Raw genomic sequence first — 21021 nt, 5'->3', positions numbered from 1 at the left:
ACACAGCGAGGCGGTTAATTGTCTAAAAAAAACTTTATTCAAAATTTACACGGACAAACACAAAAGGGAGAGGGAATGTGGGGGAAAAGGTTCAGATGTAGCTAATCGTCTTCATCTGATGGTGGCTGGTCTGTAGCGGCTTGTCTTTTCTCCATCTTGGTTATCAGCTCTGAAATAGAGGAGAAAGCAATAGATGATATGATTGAACAGAGTCATTGATGAATTTATTTACTCTTCAAGTTCACCCCCTCTCATATATATTTGACTGGCCTGTCTGAAAAAGGCTCCGCTTACCTTTAGCTGGGTTGAAGACACCGTTGGTTTGAGTGTTGCACACATAGCAGCGCTTGGATTTGCGGTAATGCTGAAGAGCACAGGCCTCACAGAAATAGTGCCGGCACCTGGGAGACATTTGACTGGTTAACACACAGCGGTTGGTATTAAAAACAAGGCTCTGCAGAGGCAAACGTTAGGAAGAAGAGGCTTACTTTGTGACGATGGGATTCTTGAAGGATTCCCTGCAGATGAAGCACTTAAAGGGCAGATCCTCGTCGTCGCTGCTCACCTCGTAGTTCTCGTCATCTAGTTGAGAGCACAGTGTCGTTCAGGAGTCGAGAAAATACAGACAGAGTCACAGAAACAAAACAAAACATGAAATTTCACTCCTGAGCTCACCATTGGCTCCGTATCGGCCCTCTTCCAGTTCCCTCTCGATCTGCCAGCCGTGCTTGTAGTCCGATCTGTCGTGAAGGAACTTGCAGCTGTCTAATTATCAGGAGAGAAGAACATGAAGGTTAAAGGTCAAAACAGAAAAAAAGTCAGAGCTAGTCAACTCATGACTTTGATGTTTTAATGGTACGAATCACAAACGCACCTCCAAAACCACAGAAACCAGTCTCCTTGTAGTCTTTGCAGATGTCCGGCTGGTAGTCCCACCTGACTGTAGCTCTCAGGTGTTCAGGAGCCCTGATTGGTCCTTTCCTGTTAATCGATTAATAAAAAGAAATCGATTACACATGAGCACTTCACAGTTGAATAAGGGTCTTGTGAAAGCGTGTGATGAATACGTCTCCCCTCACTGCTCACCTGACCATCCCAGAGGAGGCGTTTCCCATCGTGGTGTCTTTTGGTTTGATGAATTTCTGGTAGTTGTTGATGCCGCGATAGATTTTATCGTCCTCTTTGCCCTCCAGCTCCTGTTAAAAGGAGGAAAACGGTTCATTCAGCAAATAGGAAACTTAATGATTTGGCAAAAGAGCTGTGAGGGTAATTAAGTGTTTTATCATAAAATGCTGATGTGTAATATATTTTTACTTTTAGCGCTTAAGAAAGTATGGCTGCAACATTTACGATCCATTAGTTTTTAAATTATTTTCTAAATTAAACGATTAGTGGTTTAATCTAGAAAATAGTGAAACATGTCGATCGCTGTGACGTCCTCAAATGTTTTCTTTTGTCTCGACCGACCTGAAGATATTCACTTTACTGTCACTACAGAAATCAGAAAATATTCACATTTGAAAAGTTGGACTCAGATAATTTGGATATTTTTTCTTTAAAAATGACTCAAAACGAGGAACCGATTATCAAAACAGTTGGATATTAGTCTTCTGTTGATAGACTAATCGATTAATCAGCTTATTGTTGCAGCTCTAATATTCTGTTCATGCTTTAATACAACATTAAAACCTTAATAATAGCATGAATTTAATCATGAATGGAGCACTAAGCCATAAATAAGACAGGTATCTAAAAAAAAAACCCAAATTTACACAGAAACCCTTCATCATTTGTGTGAGTTTTGTGACATGTTGAGTAACATCATCTGATCTCTCACCTCTTGGATTTTCTGGCTCCTCTCAAAGATGGCCTGAGCATCCTTGTCTCTCTCTGTGTCCAGCTCGTATGTTGCAGTTGCACCCATGTCCTCTGGTCCCTCTGGTTTCTTTTTTTGGGACAGGATTGGGAGAATAGCGGAGAGTGGATTTTAATTAAAACCAGCCTTTCCGCTTCAGTCGAGCCAAGAGACTGTGGCTTCATTACAACATACCAGACTAGGAATGCACAAAAACAAGGGCAGACAGAAAACAACGCTTTTGAGCCGCTGAGCAACTCCACTGGAGCAGTAAAAGAGTTTAGTACCTTGCATTGATGCCTTTCTGCCACCCCGACAAAATGTGATATGAAAGAAAAATGTCAACTCACCGCTGACCGTGTCGACTTGTAGGCAACAGTGATCTTCTCTTCTTTCTCATCTTCACTTTCACTGGAACTCACATCGTCTCTCTCCACTTTCTTTGTCTGGATAGGTACGAGACAAGAGGCAGGCTTTACCTTTCCATTAAGCTTCAAATGGATTTTTAAATCCAATTATTACTATGACTAATATTAATGTTACCTTTTGAATCATGGGATTGACTCGAGTGCTTTTCTTTTCTCTTCTGACCACAGAGCTCTGCTCCTCCTCACTGTTGCCATCTGAAAAAGAAAGAAGATGCAACTTATTTTTGTTCTCCAGCAAAGGTGAAACCACTAAACTTTTACTGCTGGCTACAATAAAAAGTCCACAGGAACTGATAGCTGACACTTGATCTGCCGACTTCTGTATTATCAAAGGATGGGTTTACAATTTTTCAAGGTGTTTTAAAACAACAGTCAAGATCTCTTCATAATGCATTTACAATGTAAGTGATGAGGGATAAAATCCACAGTCCTTCTGTGCAAAAATGTATTTAAAAGTTTACCTGAAGCTAATATGAAGCTTCAGTCGTCTAAATGAGTCAAATAAAGTAGATATCTTTCAACGTTACAGTCTTTTTAGTGCCAAAGTCCCTCTTTTTGTTACTATACTTCAACCGCAGCTCAACAGGGAAACACTGTCTGAGAAAACACAAAGAGGGAATTTGATGCTAAAAAGACTGTAAATGTGGCAGATATCCACTTGATATGACTAACTCAGACTGCTGAAGCCTATAAGCGTCACCTCAACTTTTAAATGCATTTTTGCACAAAATGACTGTGTGAACACACTGTGGATTTTGGCCTCCATCACTTACATTGAAGGCACATTTGAAGGGGATCTTTCAATAGCCAGTATGAACAGGAGCAATCATTACAGCGAGGAAAACCTCTTTCAGTGTTCATAGGATTACCTGACTGTTGTTTTAAGACGTTATCCTTTAACGCATCCAAATTCCGAGGGAACTGGAACGCAGCACAATTGGAGGAAATGATTTCTCGGTGACACAAAATGTCACAACCTGTTCACAGTTTATAGTCCCATCTTTATATCGTTGATAATACGTTGGGTAAGTATTAAAGTCGTTATTAAAGACACACACAAACATTGGCTAAGTCGTTTGACATCTCAGCACCACTGACGAAGCCAAAGCTTAACCAACACGGACGGATTCATGTCATGAAAAACATTTAAAAACATAAGTTAAATGAGTAACTGCTACCTTTGTCGCTGTCGCTTGCTTTTCTCTTTCGTCCTGAAAATTTCTTTGTAGATTTTTTGAAAAGAAAAGTGCAGGAACCCGCTTTTGGCTCTTCTGACTCCGCCATCTTGCCTTCAGTTTTATAAATAACTACTTTCTACCCGCAGCGCCCTCTAGTGTCCCGGATGTCTTTGAAATATAACCTCGCCCCCTGCTGGTCACCAGGAGAATTACTACCCTCCGTAATTCAGTTGTTATGAAGTCAAAACATACTTAACACATTTTGATAGATTAAATTTACTCCCAGATGTACGTAGAAACAATTATATGTGAAGTGTGAATAGCCCTAAAGTGAAGACTATATTATATGGTGTCCATAGAGCACCATGGAACCCCAGCAAAAAAGGGGAATAACTTATTTTCACTATAATTCCATCTATAAGTAACACAATGACAGAATGTGTGACTATTTTGGTCATGGGTTTCATACACTTTCTGTAATAAAACATCTAAAAGTGAAGATCTTATCAGATAGGGGACCCTGAGACTAGGGGTCCCCTATCTAGGGGGGGTCCTGTTTACGGAGAACAACTGACATAGAGGGTATTTTGTGTCCAAGTAGGCCTGCTTGTTGGCATGGAAAGAACATGGAAACCATCTATTAAAATAATTCTCTCTCAGATTAATTTGTACTTGTTACACATATGAAACTGTTTTTTCTGCCATTCATTTAAGAAGATAAAATTAATGCACTTGGGTACTGAAACAAAGAAGCATCAAAAAGGCTTCTTAACAGAGTGCACAACGTACACTGAATCAAACTGGAATTAAAGGGTCAAATAAAAGTATAATTATCAGGAAACAGCACACTGACACCTAACCATAAACTGTGAAAAAAATAATGAACAAAGCCACCGTGACGTCACCCACTGGTTTGTGGACTCCCATTTTGAAGCCTCGAGTTCAGCATTTTGACTGTCGCCATCTTGGATTTTTGGAGCCAGAACTTGATGACCATATTTGGACAAGAGAGTGGAGCTGACCCTAACCATAGCTGCTAGCTGCTAGCTTGGTTAGCACGGTGCATTTACAGTCTGTGGATAATCTGTATAAACAGATATCTGCATATGAATGCAGAATTTGTAAGCAATAGGACAAAATTTTGGCATCAGAAGTATTCTGGTTTCCGTTTTGTAGTCCAAGTAGCCTGCTCAAATCACGTTTGAGCAGGCTTTGGTTGCATGCAGGTAAACATCCCTTGTAGAGAGCAAAATAGGCAGAACGCTTTGGCCAAAATGCAATCTCAGAACCCATAGGCTATTGTCTGACAACGATTTAGCTTTTTATTAGCTTTTTAAAAAATGTATCTGCATTCATATGCATATATCTGTTTATAGAGATTAGCCAAAATGTCGTCTGGACCTAAGACACCTACAAAAAGTTATTAATCAGACTGTAAACAATGAATGGTGCATGGAAGAGGAAGTCTTGGCCCAGATATCCACTGGCTACACCGAAGCCCTAGAAATATTGGCCCAAGATGCTAAATTGTCATCAGAAAAATAGACGATGGGTTCCGAGATTGGCCTCGCCCTGCTTTATCATCATTTATAAATTAAATGGGACCATAATTTACAAATTGAACATCATGCTGTATTGAAGAAGACTTGAAACTACCAATTGAGACCATAAACTCATCAGGAAAGTGTTTACTGAGGTAATAAATCAAGTGAGAAGTAGGGTCATTTTCTCATAGAATTCTATACAATTGGACTCATTTTTGAAGCCAGTAGAGTCGCCTCCTGATGGCCATTAGAGAAAATGCAGGTTTAAGTCACTTCCGCATTAGCTTCACTTTTCAGACCAAGGAACCTATAAAAGATAAAGGATTATAGGTTCGTTGTTTCAGACCCGGAACTAACTAACTGTGACGATGGTGTCGTATTTTGAAACCGGAAGCTGTGCATCTAAGCGGCTTTAACTTGACGCTGCCGCCGCTCTGTCCTCATCCTCCTCCTCCTCCTCCTCCTCCTGCAGCAGCAGCAGCATCACCATCATCATCCGCGGCTCCCCGCAGAGGACAGCGGGTGCTTGTAGGACGCTGAGCCCGCGGAGGGAGGGGTCCTGGCCTGGGCACGGATCCCGAAGAGGCCCCGGGGCCGCCGCTGGATGGAGTCGGGCTGCGTTCAGACAGCAATGGCTATGGGTCTGACATCGAAGAAGGCGTCTGCTCGGAGCGTCGGTGTGGAGCGAAAAAACCTCATCACGGTTTGCAGGTAGCTTAAATATCACGACACAGGCGATGCTGTGAATCATCTGCGAGTATCTGTCCGTGCATGCATGCAGATAATAAACGGATAAATGCTGCTTTAAGGGCTGAAACGGGGAGCAAAATAGATGTAAAATATGCAGATTATTATCATAATTCCTAGAAATTAAAGGGGTAAAGAGGAGGCAGGTGCGTTTTCACCTTCACATACCCCTGCCATCACATCCGCCTGTGCAGACAAGGAAAATAAAACAATATACTGTGTATATATAATAATAAATCAATACGGTCTCGCAGTGCGTCTGTTAATCTAATATTGACTGTATCAGTGGCACTTTAGTTCCTCTTTCTTGTGACATTTATGGAGTATCCCTCCATAATCTCTCAGGAATAGTCTGTTTGGTTTTTTTTAACAGGTCCATTCACCTGCTTGATTCCTTTCTGGTTAATGCATCTTTTTTTAAAAGGATAAAAATGAGAGTTAGTGGACAGCATATAAGCCAACAGCAGGTTTTTCCTCCTCCATCACAGTCAGGTTCATGGGACAAGGGCGTTTGGAGCAGTACAAGGAGGACTCCTCCCCCCCTGTCAGTGGCCCTCAGCCTACACAGTCCAGTGAGTGCTGATGGGCTGTCATGTGCAGTCGCTATGTGGCTCTCATAAATCACTGTCTTGTACAATGTTCAGAGAGGTTAAGCCTGGAAACTCTTGTGCATCAGAGGCTTCACCATCCGCCGATTTAACTGTCCAGAGTGGCAAAATATATCTGTACAGTTCAACCATACGACTATCTTTGGATGTAATATTAAAGTGTTCCTACACGAGGAAAGAGGCTGTTTTTACAGTGATGTACATGTTTAATATTTAAGTAATCTCTTGATGATCTAAATCAATAGTTTCCAACCTTTTTGGCATGTGAATGACCTCCTAATATGAAGGAATGTCACTTTGTGATTCTGAATCTCAGGTGAAGGTCTTAGTAAGGCTACGACTGATGATTATTTTTATTATTGATTCATTGTTTTGTCTTTAAGGTGTCACAAAATAGTGAAAAATGGTTGTTATAATTTCCCAGGGTCAAAGGTGAGGCCTTTAAATGTCTTGTTTTGTCTAGTCAATAGTCCAAAACCCAAAGATATTTAGTTTACCTGCATGTTTGACACCCAAGAGCTTCATATCCTCACATTTTAGGAGCTGCAACCAGAAAATATTTGGCGTTTTTCTTTAAAAAATGTTCTTATTCCCATGTTGTTTCATTTTAATTACTCTCAGGGGTCCAGAGGATGCGAAAATATCCAATATTCACAAGAAAAAGCAAAAAATAAGGACATCGCTGATCTAAATAGCCTGTGTGAAGCATCATATAGAGTTAAGGAAACATAAAAGCTATGTATTATTCTTATGATATTGCACACAGTGAATATGATGTATGTCAAACACAAGGGAGGATTAACAACTGGGCAACGCAGGCAACTGCCGCAAAAGCCTCAGGTTTACTTCATCTCATTTGTGTTTACATAATCTGATTAATGGAAGTAGAATATGAAGTATGACGGGTCCTCCATCCTCCATCTTGTGGTCCTGGTCTTGAAGAGGGACTCTTCTGTCCAAATCTAGTTTTAAGACCTGAGCTATTTTACTTTATATTGAGCATATTTGTTGTAAAGTTGTGTTTTAATCCATCCATATGATACTGTAAGGCTGCAACAACAAATATTTTCACTATCAAGATGTCTGACATTTATTTTCTCTAATAATTGATTGAGTGTTCAGTGTATAAAATGTCAGAAAATAGAGAAAAGTCATTATTATTATTATTATTCACTAAACATTCAAATAACTTCTTTTATCTGACTGACAATCAAAAACTCAAAAATGTTGTGTTTACTATCATGAAAAACTGGAAAACCAGCAAATATTTTTGATTTGAGAGGCTGGTACCAGTGAATCTTTGCTTTAAAAAACAACATAAATGATATAATTAATTATCAAAATTATTTAGTCTAATCAACTAATAATATGAGCTGTAGAGTATTACTGTGTATAGTAGAGGTCAACAGGGGTCAGGGTCAAACCTTATTAAACTTTTTTTAAATCTCATGAGGTTATCTTTACATTATTTCTATAATATCTCTTTTTTGGGAGAATAAAATGTTCGTGATGACCTTTTTCTGATTTATAGTGTTTTAGCATTTCTTTAAAGCCAATATATACATACAATACACATATAGTATATTATTGTTTATTATCGGTGATCCTATCAATTTCAGTCTTGACAGGGATACTGATCAGCTGTGATATATTTATCTTAATTTATCTGCAAGCTTTTAGACTGTCATCATTATTATTGTCTGAGATGGAACCCTGTTCTTAAATCTGTAATACTCCATGCATTTATTTTAACTATCCTTATTGTTTAAAACAATTTTTTTGTCCCTTATACTTCAGATGACTCACTTAGACCCTCTGACCAGATCCTCTTTTCTTTGTTTCCAAGGAAGTTGGTAAAATAGTTACCTGTAAATATTCCTTCTCTGTCATCATGTCTTCTTATCTTAAAAAATGCCTTTTTTTCAGTAGTTCTGTCACTGTTACTTTATGTATTGATCGTTTTATTTTGCCTGTGTCTGGATTAAGGTTGTAACTCATTTGTCTTACTGTGTCTTGTGTTTTCAGCAGAGACTTGTGGGAAAGTTACGGCTCTACTTTAATAGTTTTATAGTATCCTCATAAGATTTATTCTAGCATTAGTGTGGGTCTTGAATTGCAAATGGATCGTAGTTATAAGTGGTTTTGCAGACTGTGCAGGGAAGTGATTATTGAATGTGAGGATTATGCAGAATGAGGTAAACAGTAAACATCAGAGCATCCTTTGTTGATCCGTGTTTGAAGGAGACGACGAGCCAAAGTGACGTCATTCCTTCTTAACTCTTTCCTATTTTATTTACTTCCACCTGCCTCATTATCTCCACTGTGTCTTTGTTGTGTTTAAAAAAAAAACAAAAAAACTCCCAAAAAAGACAATATTCAGACTCAGAAATAGACACACAATCAAGCAAGAGTTTTTATTCCAGTACCTCTGTCTGCATTTTAGAAGACACGTACAGTGAAGGAAAACACACAACATCACACAGAGCTTTCCTGCAAAGAAATAAAAGTTCTCACAATAGACGTCCAGACACAGAGGAAAGATTAGCGAGGACACAAAAAGACTGTTGTGTTCAGTTTTGGCCTGACCGTGCTAAGACCGGTTTAATCGTTTAAGCGTTTTTAATAACAACAAACAAACAGGACAAGACAGAAATAAATCTCAAACAGCTTTCCATCAGTAATGCTTACTACACAGTTTCTTTCCGTTTTTTTTCTAATGAACAACATGACATTGATTAGGTTCAGTTGGAGGGCGACTTCTTCCAGGCGTCTCCTCGTTCACGGCGTTTCTGACCTTTTTCTTTTTTTTTTTTTAATGTTCTTCTTCTTCTTGATGCCGTTCTGGTCAGAGCTGATTCAAGTAGTCAAAGGGTCGTGTGATCGTACAGTCTCACAGGAGAGACACATCCTGAATCAACTGGCTGTGCATTAAAGCAGGCTGGGCGTCGCGTCGGTGCAGGATGCAGGATCCAGGCTCGGTGTTGCTGACAGAAACACGGCTTGATCCTGAACCTCGCTAAGCTAAGCTGAACATTAGTGCTCGGGTTAATACACCAAGGCCAAGCCTTTATTTTTACCCTAATACATGTGTGTATATATATAACGTCTTGACCTCTTCACTCCTCATACATGTTTAACATACAATCACCACACACAGAGATTAACATTTTCAATTCCGAACAGTTCGTTTGGGGGAAGTTATGTCATTTTGCAGGACTTCAGGAAAAAAAGGGGGACTGTTTGTGTCCTCACTTGTTGTTTTTTTTTTTAGTTTAGGGGTCAAGAAGTTCACATGTTGTTGTCGAATGTCCCCTCAACGCTGTCTTATCACCGGGGGGGGGAAGCGTAACAATGACAAACTGGCATCACAGTCCTGTTTGCGGTATAATAATATCGGCTTCTCCTGCTACAGAAGTTCGCCTGACGTCTATTCAGTGTTTCAGTGCCTTGTTCATAACGTCATACTTAACATAATGAACTTTTTTTTTTTTTAAATTAGAGACACATACAGTATGTACAGCAAAAGACATTTGGGTGTAATGAAGGAAAACATGATCAAACATTTGCACCATCACAGGGAACAGTTTCTGCACGAGACCTAACCATAATTAAGAATAATTATGAGAGAAATAACAATAAAACAGACCGTTACTGTCTGCAAAATATCAACTAAGAACAACAGTCTTACTTTTAGCTTCATGAAAAGCTTTTTTAAGTTAATTTCGAGTGAGGGTAACCATGATTTGAGCTTTTTTTTTAGCCCGACAACATCAAAAATCCAAAAGAATTTGGTTTTAATGGCTATGAAGAGACTTATTTATCACGTACACAGTGATGGCAGTGTCACTGGGATCTACTGGTCTCTGTGCTGTTGCCACTAGCAACAGGTTTTTATCTTCTCATGGCAGGGCTGAGGCTTTTTTTTTTCTCGCAGTCAGTGGGAATTTTACATGCATAAGTCCTGATAACTTTGTTTATCTGAGCTGAATTTGAACTCCGCTCACAAGACAATTTATTATTCTGTTCACAGAGGCCACGTGCTGCACTTTAATGTTTTAAAAAAAACAAAAAACAAACAAAACAAGACTGTTTTTGTTGCTTTTACTCTGGCTAACAGCTCTCATGCCGTCATCCGTGACTGGAGGAGCGGTGTTGCTGTGGACGCGGCGAACCTAAGAAAACATAGATAAGATGAGTGAGACTTGACAGGTCTGACGTGAGGTGTTATCACTTCAGCTGCTTCCTGTAAACAAAAGGAACAAGGCAAAGGGGGGGGGGGAGAGGAGGGAGGGTGATTTGTTGCATCTCGGCTGAGAGGTTTGAGGCGTGGCATTACGAGTAGAAACACAAATACATATTCACATCACTTGGACATGCCTCTGCAAGTGGGTGTTGTTTTTTTTTATTTTATTCTAAACAGTAGTAAGGGGTGCATCATCCTTTTGAACATGTATATCTGGAATAACCTTATTTTTCAGTTGTGCAGCCTTCTTTTGCATTTTTCCCCTGATTTCTGACTCATTTTTCACCATCAAGTATGTGTAAATTACAGCAGAATGTTCGACAGGCTCGACTAAACATTTGGACGTCTCTCATCAGCAGAGCGTTGCAGGTTCTCTCACCACCAGATTTCACCCTGACACTCTGTTTACTCTTCATTTTAACCCCCCTCTGTCATGCTCCCAACATCTGATTCACGCTCTCGTTGCTTCTCAGCCCGACATCCTTTTACTGTCCATCATGCGCGCCGATCCTTCTACACCTCCTCTGACCACGAGACACTTTGCTTAGACGCTTGTTCACAAGAGGGGGTGGGAGGGGAGAGGAAGTGGGAGAGAGAGAGAGAGACACACCCTGCTGTCGTTACATTTTTATGTCTTTTTTTTTTTTTTTTTCTCTCTCTATTTGGCTTCGACTCAAATGATCATTCTTGGCTAATATTCATCAGGGCACAAAGCTTTAATTCTCTTGGCTGTTTTGTGCCGATCCAGTACAGGACAGGACGTCTCCTCCCGACAGTCCAGGACGATAAACACGCCACTGGCTGATGTTACACAATGCCGCCTGTGGCCAGTGAGGAGTCCGCCTGTGACATCTGATCCTGCTGGTAATGCCAAGACTAAAAAAGAGAAGACAGAAAAGAGGAAGAGAAAGAAAGGAGTCAAGGAAATGCTTACAGGGTAGTAAGAGGGGGAAAAAAAAGCTGAGAGGGGTTAGTGTGAAGTGTCACTGCTGGTAAATGCAGTTTTTGGTTATCCTAGGTGGTGGTGCTGCTGGATCAAACACAACTTGTGTAAGTACAGTAAAGGGGTGAGAGAGGAGAACAAGAGGGCATTTAAAGAGAGCTGAGAGTGGGTTTGGCGCGGGTCCAGGCTGAGTGAGAGGGGGCACAAAAGAAGCTTGTCAGAAGGCCCCGCAGTTGTTTTTCAGTGTCAAATCGTACCAAGAGCATGTTGCCATTCCACTCCAACCATTTGCATTTGAGGCATGCCAGCGATTCCCCTTCAGATCAAAGGACTTCAGTTAATTTACAATCCCTCTGCTGTAATGTTGGTTTGAGATAACGCCGCTGCCACTTTATCAGGTCAAAGAGGCCTCTTGCAACACTAGACTTTCCCCTGTTATGATTTTAACGCTATCACATCACAACAAACTGGGTAGACGCTAATCAGTGGTTTCCCAAACTTGGCTCTGGGAACCACCAGGGGCCTTTTATTGGGTTTCCAAAGGCGTGGTACTCTGCATAATGAGGAATTGGTTTCAGCATTATTTCATGTCATTGGGCGTCTGCACAATGAGTTGATTTATGACTAGTTGTGACCGTATGTTTCACTTCCTTCTGCAACTTCCTTTTCTAAAATTTTAGACAGATTCACTGCAAAGTCAACAAAATCTCCTCTTAGATGCATTTTCTTATTAGAAACATATCAAGGGATCACCTCTGGTCTACAGCTGATCTCTTTGATTGAGCTCAGATGTGAAAATGATTATGAATCCCTGCCACAACACACAATATTTGTGCTTACTAGCAAACTGACATGACCATCACAAGAGTTTGTGAACCCTCCCCAACACCTTGGAGGTCTCTTACACCTTAAAACCTTGACTGGCTTTGGCTCAAAGCATCAGACAGAATTTAGACACCACTGACCTGTTTCCTTGATAGATCCGGTATAGCCAAAAAAAAAAAATCAAAGTTCCAAAAGTAAATTTAATCCAGTTTTTGCCGTCAGTCGGAATAGACCCTGTGCAGATGCTGTAGTGGCATCCATATGTTCTCTGTGATGGTGCTGTTCTCTTGTGACATTTTCTGCCAGTCCCCCCACCCCGCGATGAGGTCCCCTCTCATCTAGAGCGTCTTGCGTTTGGGGAAGATGGCTTTCCGAAAAGACGTGGTGGTGGTGCCTCTGCTGAACGAGGCGCCACCCAGGGCGATCTTGGTCTTCCCGCTGGTGATGGTGGAAGAGCCCAGAGATGTTGTGCTCCTGCCCCTGGAGATGGAGGAGTTCCCCATGGCAAGCTTGGTCTTCCCCCTCTTTATGGTGGTGTTGCCCAGGGTTAAGGCCGTCTTCCCCTCGGTGAAGCTGGTGTTGCCCATTGAGGAGAAGCTCGTCTTCCTGACCCAGATTCGACGGCGGGGTTCGGGGCTCACTCGACGCAAAGCATCGCACGCTCATGCAGTACGCCCTGCTCTGCAAGCCCTCGGGGGTAATAGTAACATCAGCTACAATCCAGAGTAGACCAGAATGCTAAGCGTGGATAGCGCGACCCCCGTGTCGCATAATGCCCTCGTTGAGCTTGTAGACGTGGGCTCTGGAAGGCCACATACCACCCATGTGTCCCTGTGAATGGACAGAGGCAGCCGTAGGTGGCCACAGCCTATCTGGGGGGACTGGGACAGTGGTGCGATTGTCCCGTCGCCACGACGACACCACCGGACGGTTGAAGGACACATTGTTGCAAAGGGGACAATCTGCGGTGACATCACTTTCTTCTGAGCCATTGTTCCCTATAGCCTCTGATTGTAAGACATTGCCTCTGTGTACGACTGTATGTAGCATATGTGAAATGAGTCGCAGGGTGTCCGATTTGATAAGAGGAAGGCTGAATGTGTTCATGTTCCCCACAGATAGTCGAGCCTTTGATTGGACCCTTCTTGTACTTGTGTTTTCACTCCATTTGAAACATGGGTGCGGCTCCTTCGGGTTGATGTTTATGATCCATTTGAACTGTTTTCAGCAATTGAAGTCTTTTATTTTCCTCTGTTTTAATGTTATTCAAGATTGTAGAGAGTATCCCATTAAAAAGTTTAGATCTACATACAAATCAATCAAGCCAAGCAATGTTTAGACATGTTACTTTTATAAGCACTGTTACATCAATCAACCTTTACAGTTCAAAACTGACTTTGCTGTTGAACATATGAGCAGCATAGTTATAGAAAATGCAAGGAGACTCCAGTCGTATCAACATGCACAAAGATACCACATTTATACCAAAGATGTTGTTGACTGTACACAATATACAGGAGAGAAAAGCACACACTCTCTCTCTCTCTCTCTCTCTCGTGTCTCCTCATACATCACACACGTCTGTTTCACCCTCCCTGCCAAGTCGACACACCATAAATCATCATCTCGTCACTGTCACATTTGCTCAGCACGCACAACATGCTCAGCACGGCTGTGGAAAAATCTCACTCTTGATTGCGAACCCATTAGATCTGCAACTCACTTAGCACTTTCTTATTCGGGAATCCGCTCTCGTACCTTGTGCATGAAATGAATGAATGAATCTATAAACTCCTTATACACATTTTACACAAACATAGCAGCTCTTTTTTTTTATTGACTAGTAATATTACTGACCTGCTAAAACTGACCAGATAGACATATCCTTGGGTTTTTTGAGTGTGTGTGCAGGATTCATGTGTGAAAATCCCAGTAGATGTTGCTGTGCTTTTCTGTGCCCCTGATGAGGGTGGTTTTGAACACAGACACAGACTTGGTCCCATGAGTGAAGGTCAGAGTGGTGAGAGAGCTCGTGGTCTCCCCTCGTGTAACAGAGGTCTTGCCCACCGCTATGATGGTGTTGCCCAAAGTTACGGTGGTTCTGCTCCAGGAGATCGAGGATTTACCCCAGGAGATGGCGTACTTAGTCCTCAGGATCGAAACCCTGCCTTTGGTAAAGGAGGTCTTGCTTGACGAGAATGTGGTTTTCCACTCATTGTTAGAGTCTTTTTTGGACTGCTTGGCTGCTTTGGGTGTCTTAGCCGCGGCTTCTGGGGTCCTTTCCATCTAGGTGTTCCTGCGCTTGGACATCAACGCTTTGCGGAAGGAGGTGGTTGTGGTTCCCCGGCTGAAGCTGGCCCGTCCCAGAGCCACAGTCGTCTTTTGCCTTTGGATGGTGGAATCTCCCATGGAGGTGGTGGTCACTCCCCTGAAGATGGAGGAGTTTCCCAAGGAAACGGTAGTTTTCCCCCTGGCTATGGAGGTGCTTCCCACTGCCAGGGCAGTCTTGCCCTCGGTGATGCTAGTGTTGCCCATCGAAGCGGAGGCACTCAGCCCGAGCCAGTTATTGTATGCCGTCTCCTAACATGCACGCTGCATAGCTGCCCCTCTGTGGTGCAGCAGGGTGATCGCGTGGGGTCAAAAGCCAAACTAAAGCTGCAGCAGCAGCTGCCCTAAATAGATCACACCACCATGTATAGATGAGGGGGAGGGAATTATTTGATCATTCTTTGATGCTGGTCGGTCCCTCAGAGCGACAAGACCCAAAGGGATCTGGAAGCACAGCACGCACAAAGGCTGAAAAGACAGGGGGTTAATTGTATTGTTGTCATGATAACACTCCCAAAGCATTAAAGGGGTGCATTGTGCAGTACACAAGACAATTGGGGTGACCTCAGTGTGATAAGATGGCGTGGTTCCCAAAAAAAAAAAAGAAACCACACTCCTCCCCGCTATTGTTGCTGAGTTCAAATACAGTAGTACATTTGTCTGCTCGGGTACAGTACACGGCTGCATTTCATCGGGTGGTGCAGCTTATAACCAAGTGAAAGTTCAAATGCTTCACAGATATGCAGCAGATTTTTTTTCCGTCCCCCCCGTTTCACTGCCTCGTGTTTCTCTAATTCCTTTTTGTCTCTGTGTGCTTCTATTTCAGATTCTCTGTAAAGACTCTCCTAGAAAAGTACACAGCAGAGCCCATAGATGACTCATCTGAGGAGTTTATTAACTTCGCCGCCATTTTAGAGCACATCCTCAGCCACCGCTTCAAAGGTAACACAACAGGTAACATATGGCACAGAGAGAGATGGATGGATTAGTCAATATGACTCTGAATGTGAGACAGTAAAACTACTACTGCATATATCATATTGTAGACCTTAACCATGGACGCGAAATCCTCAAAAGGACAAAAACGGGTATCATTATAGAGTCAGCTGTGCTGTTGCTGTGCCTGCCTGCTAACAGTGAGGGCTGCTGTCAGAGCAGAAATGATTCATCGATGTGTTTTAATCTTGGACCAGGTTCAGGAAGCTGGTTCAGCTCAGATGGACAACGCAGTTTCTGGGAATATATCCGGCTGGCGTGCAGCAAGGTGCAGAACAACTGCATCGCCAGCATAGAAAACATAGAGAACATCAGCACATCACGAGCCAAGGCAAGGATATCTGTATGCACAAGAGTGTGTGTGTGTGTGTGTGTATATATATATATGCATGAGGGCGAGTGTGTGTGTGTGTGTGTGTGGCAGTGTAAAAGAGAGCAGCAAAGAAAGCCCTCTGTTCCTACTCACTTCTTACGTCGTCCTACATGTGCAGGGCCGGGCATGGATTCGAGTGGCGCTGATGGAGAAACGCCTGTCTGAATATGTGTCCACTGCCCTGAGGGACACCAGAACAACCAGGTTAGACTAATGATTTAATTAGTTTAGGTGGGAAACTGCAAATTTGTTTATTTTTAGCTTGTTTCTTTTCTACAGAGATCACTGAGCAATCCATATGAGCAACACTCTCTATTGATAAAGTTTTAGGCTCTGTAGATGGCCTGTAAACTGTAAAATACATCCCCTCCTTTGTACCAGAAGATATTTTCCAGGAAAGTACAAGCAGACACCCCGTATTAAGAACGTCAAATATACTGTAAATGTTTTCATTAGGTTGCTGCAGGTAGACTCACTGTTGTATCATTATTATATCTGGAAGTTCAGAGATGATATTCACGTCTTCCTCTTGTTACAGACGGTTTTATGATGATGGAGCCATTATGCTGAGAGAGGAGGCCACAGTCCTGACCGGCATGCTGATTGGACTGAGCGCCATTGATTTCAGGTGAAGAGTCCGATATACAGCGTATTTAAAAATATAAGTTCATTTATCTCTCTCGTGTTTGGGCCCAAAAATGAGGAATTAGAGAGTCCTCAAGTGAGATTCAGTGTGATATATTCTGTTCTTCACAGAGGGATCTTCGGGTTATACTATGATAATGAGATAGTTTACACATTTTCATATTCATTTTTTATTAATATATTAAATAAATAACATATACATATCATACAAACCTACTGTGACTCTGTCTGCTTATCATTTGGTTATATATTGATGAAATTTAAACATGTTTTCTCATGTGAAATGCATTTTAAACCAAGTCTGTAAGAAAAAGTATGTCGGACACTAATTCAATAAAAGTGACCTTTTTTCAATTTTGACATATATACACTGCTGGTGTAACTCATATATGTCCATGCAATGTATACACACATTTTTGCATATGTGGCTTCCAAAATTCATATTTACAAATGCATAATTTAAAAACTCATCATAAACAATTTTCTCACACATTGACAATGAAAATCTGTTATAATTATAAACAAGATTTTTTTCTGTTTCCGTGCAGTTTTTGCTTGAAGGGGGAGACCCTGGATGGGAAATCCCCAGCTGTGATCGACTACACGCCCTACCTGAAGTTCACCCAGAGGTGAGAGTGACCCGACCTTTAGCACTGCATGTGTGTGCGTTTACAACGCTGTAAACCTCCTCCTGCTTCTCCCGCTGTGTAGCTATGACTACCTGAGTGATGAGGAAGACCGCCGCAGCGTGGACAGCAGTAACAGCGAGGAGAGCGTCCCCGAGCATCCCTACATCCCCCTGGTGACGGACGAGGAGAGCTGGAGCAACAAGTGTCGCAAGATGGAGCAGAGGTTTAAGATCGTCTACGCTCAGAAGGTGACTCACAACGATCTCTAAAACGAACTTACTGCTGCTTTAATTATTATTTCTCTCAATGAGCTTCTACACATAAATCTATGTCTCCTTACTCGCAGGGTTACCTGGAGGAGCTGGTGCGTCTGCGTGAGTCGCAGCTGAAGAACGTGGAGACGGAGAACAAGCGTCTGAGAGCCAAGGTGGATGAACTGACGGCCCAGAGTCAACAGGAGAAGAAGGAACTGGAAGCCATCGTGCTGGAGCTGCAAGCACAACTGTGAGAAAAACACATGATGCAGATAATAAACTTTAGATTACAACTATTTGTTTGTTCCTTTTCTCTTAAACAGTACATGCATGTACAACAGAGTACAGCAGAGGCAGAAAGAGGAGTTTTTACCTGCACCTATTATACATACTTAATGGCCCTGATAACGTTTATTCATAGAAGAAGAGAAGAAACTACAGATGCGATGCAGATGCAGTGTTTGATTACACCGTTTTCTGATGAAGAGACTGCAAAGTTTATATTATTATATCACCCCTAAGGCCCCAAATTTCCTCTAAGTTGAGACTATGTTGAGAAATTTTGGGATTTAGGGACTCTATTTGTAGCTTAACAGCATCAAAGAGTGTAATATGACTGATTTGATCTAAAGTTCAAGCACACAAAAAGTGTCTTTTTTTCCACCTTTAATGATCAGGTGCATATTTTCTTGCTAAAATGAAAAGTATCTCTGAACTGAATCCTTTTTTCCTCTGTGTTTCGTCCAGCACTGCCCTCATGCCCTGTGATTCCTCCCATCTGGCTAAAGACCTTTCAATCCCGCTCGTCAACCAGTGGTCGACCATCCCAAACAACCAGGGTGACGTCAAGCTTTTCCGCAGGTAAATCTTACATGTACAGTATGTTCCCTCTTATATGATCCCATTTGATGAATAACTAAACCAAGTATTAGATGCCATTAATGTACAGAACATTATAGCAGGTATTTTAATTGTACAATGATGATATCTGGGTCCATCCAGGAGGAGTTTCCACAGTTTGGAGCAACTTTCTGCTGAAGTCAGTCTGAACTCGGACTCCCAGAAGACTGATGGGAGACAGAACGGAGACGCTGCCTGGACTTCAGCAGGTAAAGCGATTTCTCCACCACTACTGTGAGCATCCCAACATATTTACTGCAGTATTTAACATTTATATAGTACAGAATTAGTTCTAGCACTATATAAAAGTCTTTCAGAGGCAGCCACCCATGCATATGTACATACATACTCATACAAAGGCAGGCTTGATGCCTGTTGATGGTGCTTCATGTGGGCAGCTTAAACTATGCATGATCAGAGGCTGAGATTTATTGTTGTTGTTGTGCGTTTTGTCCCTGTAGGGAAAGACAACACCCCCTCCATGCTGGGTCTTTGCGGCTCTCTGGCTTCCTTACCGAGCTCCAAGTCCCTGGCCAGCCTCAAATCCAGCGAGTGTTTGGTCAACATCAGCACTGAACCCAGCCCTGCGCTCTCTCCCAGCTAGGAGCCCCAGACCAACAACAACAACAACAACAACAACAACTGAGATTTAACCCCCAGCCTGTCTGCCTGGTGATGCTGCGTTGACCAAGCCCCCCAAACCCCCAAACCCCCCGCACCCACCACCACCACCATCAACAGCTCCGTGAGAACACAGCCCGGAAAGTCATGACGCCGTCTCTGGATTTTTGTACGTGTGAGAGTGAAGTCATTACGAAGCCGAAGGGGGATCCATGCCTTCTCCTCACCTTACCCGCTCGACTCTTCGCTCACACTCTCCCACCACCCATTTTGTACTATCTGTGAATCCCCTCATTCAAGATCATGCAGCGAATCCTCCCGTCAGACCTTTTCCCAAAGCATCTCCTTATAAAACGTTTTCCCCATCTTGCTCCTTATTTGAATGTCATTACTCTGTGTATTCGTGCGACCTCGCGTTTTTGCGTTTTATTTTATTCTTTTTTTTTTGGTCAAAATGTAACCAAAACAGCACTTGCAGCTCTTTGGATGCAGTCACTTGCAAAGAGAGAGATGTGATGGTCGTTTTAGCAGATCAAGAGTATCTCATACACAGTAGAGGATGGGGTTTTTAAACAGACTCTCCCAAGAAGTATGTTTTATGAGTGTGAATGAATGGTATCTGGGGGTCTGTCACCCCTGAAATGGCATATGAGTCATGCTTCAAACACCACAAACTGTGTCAGTCTGTGCAGCTATTATTATTACTGTATTGATTCTATCAAATCTTAAGCTACAAACATCTGTTTATTTATCTCATTTTATCCGATACAGCAGTATGTTCTTTCTACACATACACATGGGGTTATTTTTGTTTGTTTTGTGTTGCAATAAACTGCCTTTTTCCATTACGTGCGTCTGTTTGTGTGGATTTCACTGTCGTATATCAGAGAGACGGGGGCCAAAAGCAATGATTTTTAAAATGGTTTCCCAAGCAGGAGGTTAATGGAGAAGTTAAAATGAGAAGCTAGCCACATAGGACACATGTGCTCTGGCTCCATCTAGTGGTTTAATATTATAAGGTGTGACATCTTTGTGAATACCCAGAATTCATTAAAACTTGTTAGTTCCTACGAACGACCTGCAGGTCTTCGGAGAGGAAAAATGGAGATGGCAAATTCATAACAATGCAATAAATCTTATTCTAGCCAACAAGGCCAGATCCACATATATCTGGACAACTGATTAACGCTTTAACATTTCAGTAATCCGTCTCCACCCTACATTGCTGCCAATTTAAAGCTGACCCTGATCTCTGACCTCCCTGCGGAGAACAATGGGAGAAAAATGTAACAATAACAGAATCAGGATGTGTATGGAGTTTTAATCAAAAGTCCTTTCAGGTTCTGTTGAGCTTTAGCTGCTGCTGACGTTCGATAGAGATTGATCACGTAGACGTGCCTGCGTTACCTAAGTTGCGGGCTGATGACCTGGTAATACATCCGTCTGCAGTTACAGAGTTTATGAAACATCTGCACATGATGTTGTCCCTGATTCTGTAAGCTGGCGCACGTGCACAGATGTGCGATTGCAGTCGTGATCGGTCCACACAAGATTCAGAGAAGACGCTGTGACCATGGAGCCCTTCAGCGAGCTCTCTGTAGTGTTGTTGGAAACATAAATGCCACCTGCTGTGTGAAACTTGATTGATTGATTCAGCTCCAGTAAAGACCCTTAATAGACCCTAATGGGAAGGTATACATGTGCTATTACAGTGTTAAGACACTTGACTTGATATAAAAATGATCTTTAAGCCATCAGTCACAATGTAGACTATACATCTATATAACTGCAGTTTAATTTATGGTTGTTTCTAGGAAGTAGCTAATATATAACTAGGTGGGCACCTTGTGTGAAAAGATACATCAAACACATTATTGAATGATGTAGATGAGGTTTGTTGCATT

The 21021-nt window shown here is 42.0% G+C and overlaps 3 protein-coding genes across 6 annotated transcripts; 1 reads left to right on the top strand and 2 right to left on the bottom strand.

Annotated features, from left to right (window-relative positions):
• Window positions 1-14: 14 nt before the first annotated feature.
• On the bottom strand, window positions 15-3632 carry rnf113a (ring finger protein 113A). The gene is made up of 10 exons (XM_044332469.1): window positions 3462-3632; window positions 2399-2478; window positions 2206-2301; window positions 1838-1945; window positions 1087-1196; window positions 875-981; window positions 676-765; window positions 489-582; window positions 295-401; window positions 15-169 (listed from the first exon to the last, which is right to left on the bottom strand). Exons 1-10 carry the CDS (start codon window positions 3565-3567, stop codon window positions 102-104), a joined length of 966 nt encoding a protein of 321 aa, XP_044188404.1. The 5' UTR covers window positions 3568-3632; the 3' UTR covers window positions 15-101.
• On the top strand, window positions 3153-19965 carry rundc3aa (RUN domain containing 3Aa). 3 transcript variants are annotated; one of them, XM_044332464.1, is made up of 12 exons: window positions 3153-3308; window positions 5478-5716; window positions 15526-15653; window positions 15893-16026; window positions 16187-16272; window positions 16607-16696; window positions 17262-17342; window positions 17425-17590; window positions 17689-17846; window positions 18344-18457; window positions 18599-18705; window positions 18958-19965. In XM_044332464.1, exons 2-12 carry the CDS (start codon window positions 5610-5612, stop codon window positions 19098-19100), a joined length of 1314 nt encoding a protein of 437 aa, XP_044188399.1. In that variant the 5' UTR covers window positions 3153-3308; window positions 5478-5609; the 3' UTR covers window positions 19101-19965. The 3 variants fall into 3 exon arrangements, with proteins under 3 accessions (XP_044188399.1, XP_044188398.1, XP_044188400.1); XM_044332463.1 differs by lacking the exon at window positions 3153-3308 and having other exon boundaries at window positions 5346-5716; XM_044332465.1 differs by lacking the exon at window positions 3153-3308 and having other exon boundaries at window positions 5349-5716; window positions 15526-15641.
• On the bottom strand, window positions 8750-13223 carry zwi (zwilling). 2 transcript variants are annotated; one of them, XR_006398660.1, is made up of 2 exons: window positions 12512-12712; window positions 8750-11479 (listed from the first exon to the last, which is right to left on the bottom strand). XR_006398660.1 is itself a non-coding variant. In XM_044332470.1 (2 exons), exon 1 carries the CDS (start codon window positions 12956-12958, stop codon window positions 12710-12712), a length of 249 nt encoding a protein of 82 aa, XP_044188405.1. In that variant the 5' UTR covers window positions 12959-13223; the 3' UTR covers window positions 8750-10532; window positions 12512-12709. The 2 variants fall into 2 exon arrangements, 1 of the variants encoding a protein (XP_044188405.1); XM_044332470.1 differs by having other exon boundaries at window positions 8750-10532; window positions 12512-13223.
• Window positions 19966-21021: the final 1056 nt, after the last annotated feature.

This window comes from Thunnus albacares, chromosome 17, assembly GCF_914725855.1.
Source record: "Thunnus albacares chromosome 17, fThuAlb1.1, whole genome shotgun sequence".
Classification (NCBI taxonomy): Eukaryota; Metazoa; Chordata; class Actinopteri; order Scombriformes; family Scombridae; genus Thunnus; species Thunnus albacares.
The sequence above is the reverse complement of the archived record's forward strand: the minus strand, read 5'-3'. Positions and strand labels throughout refer to the sequence as shown.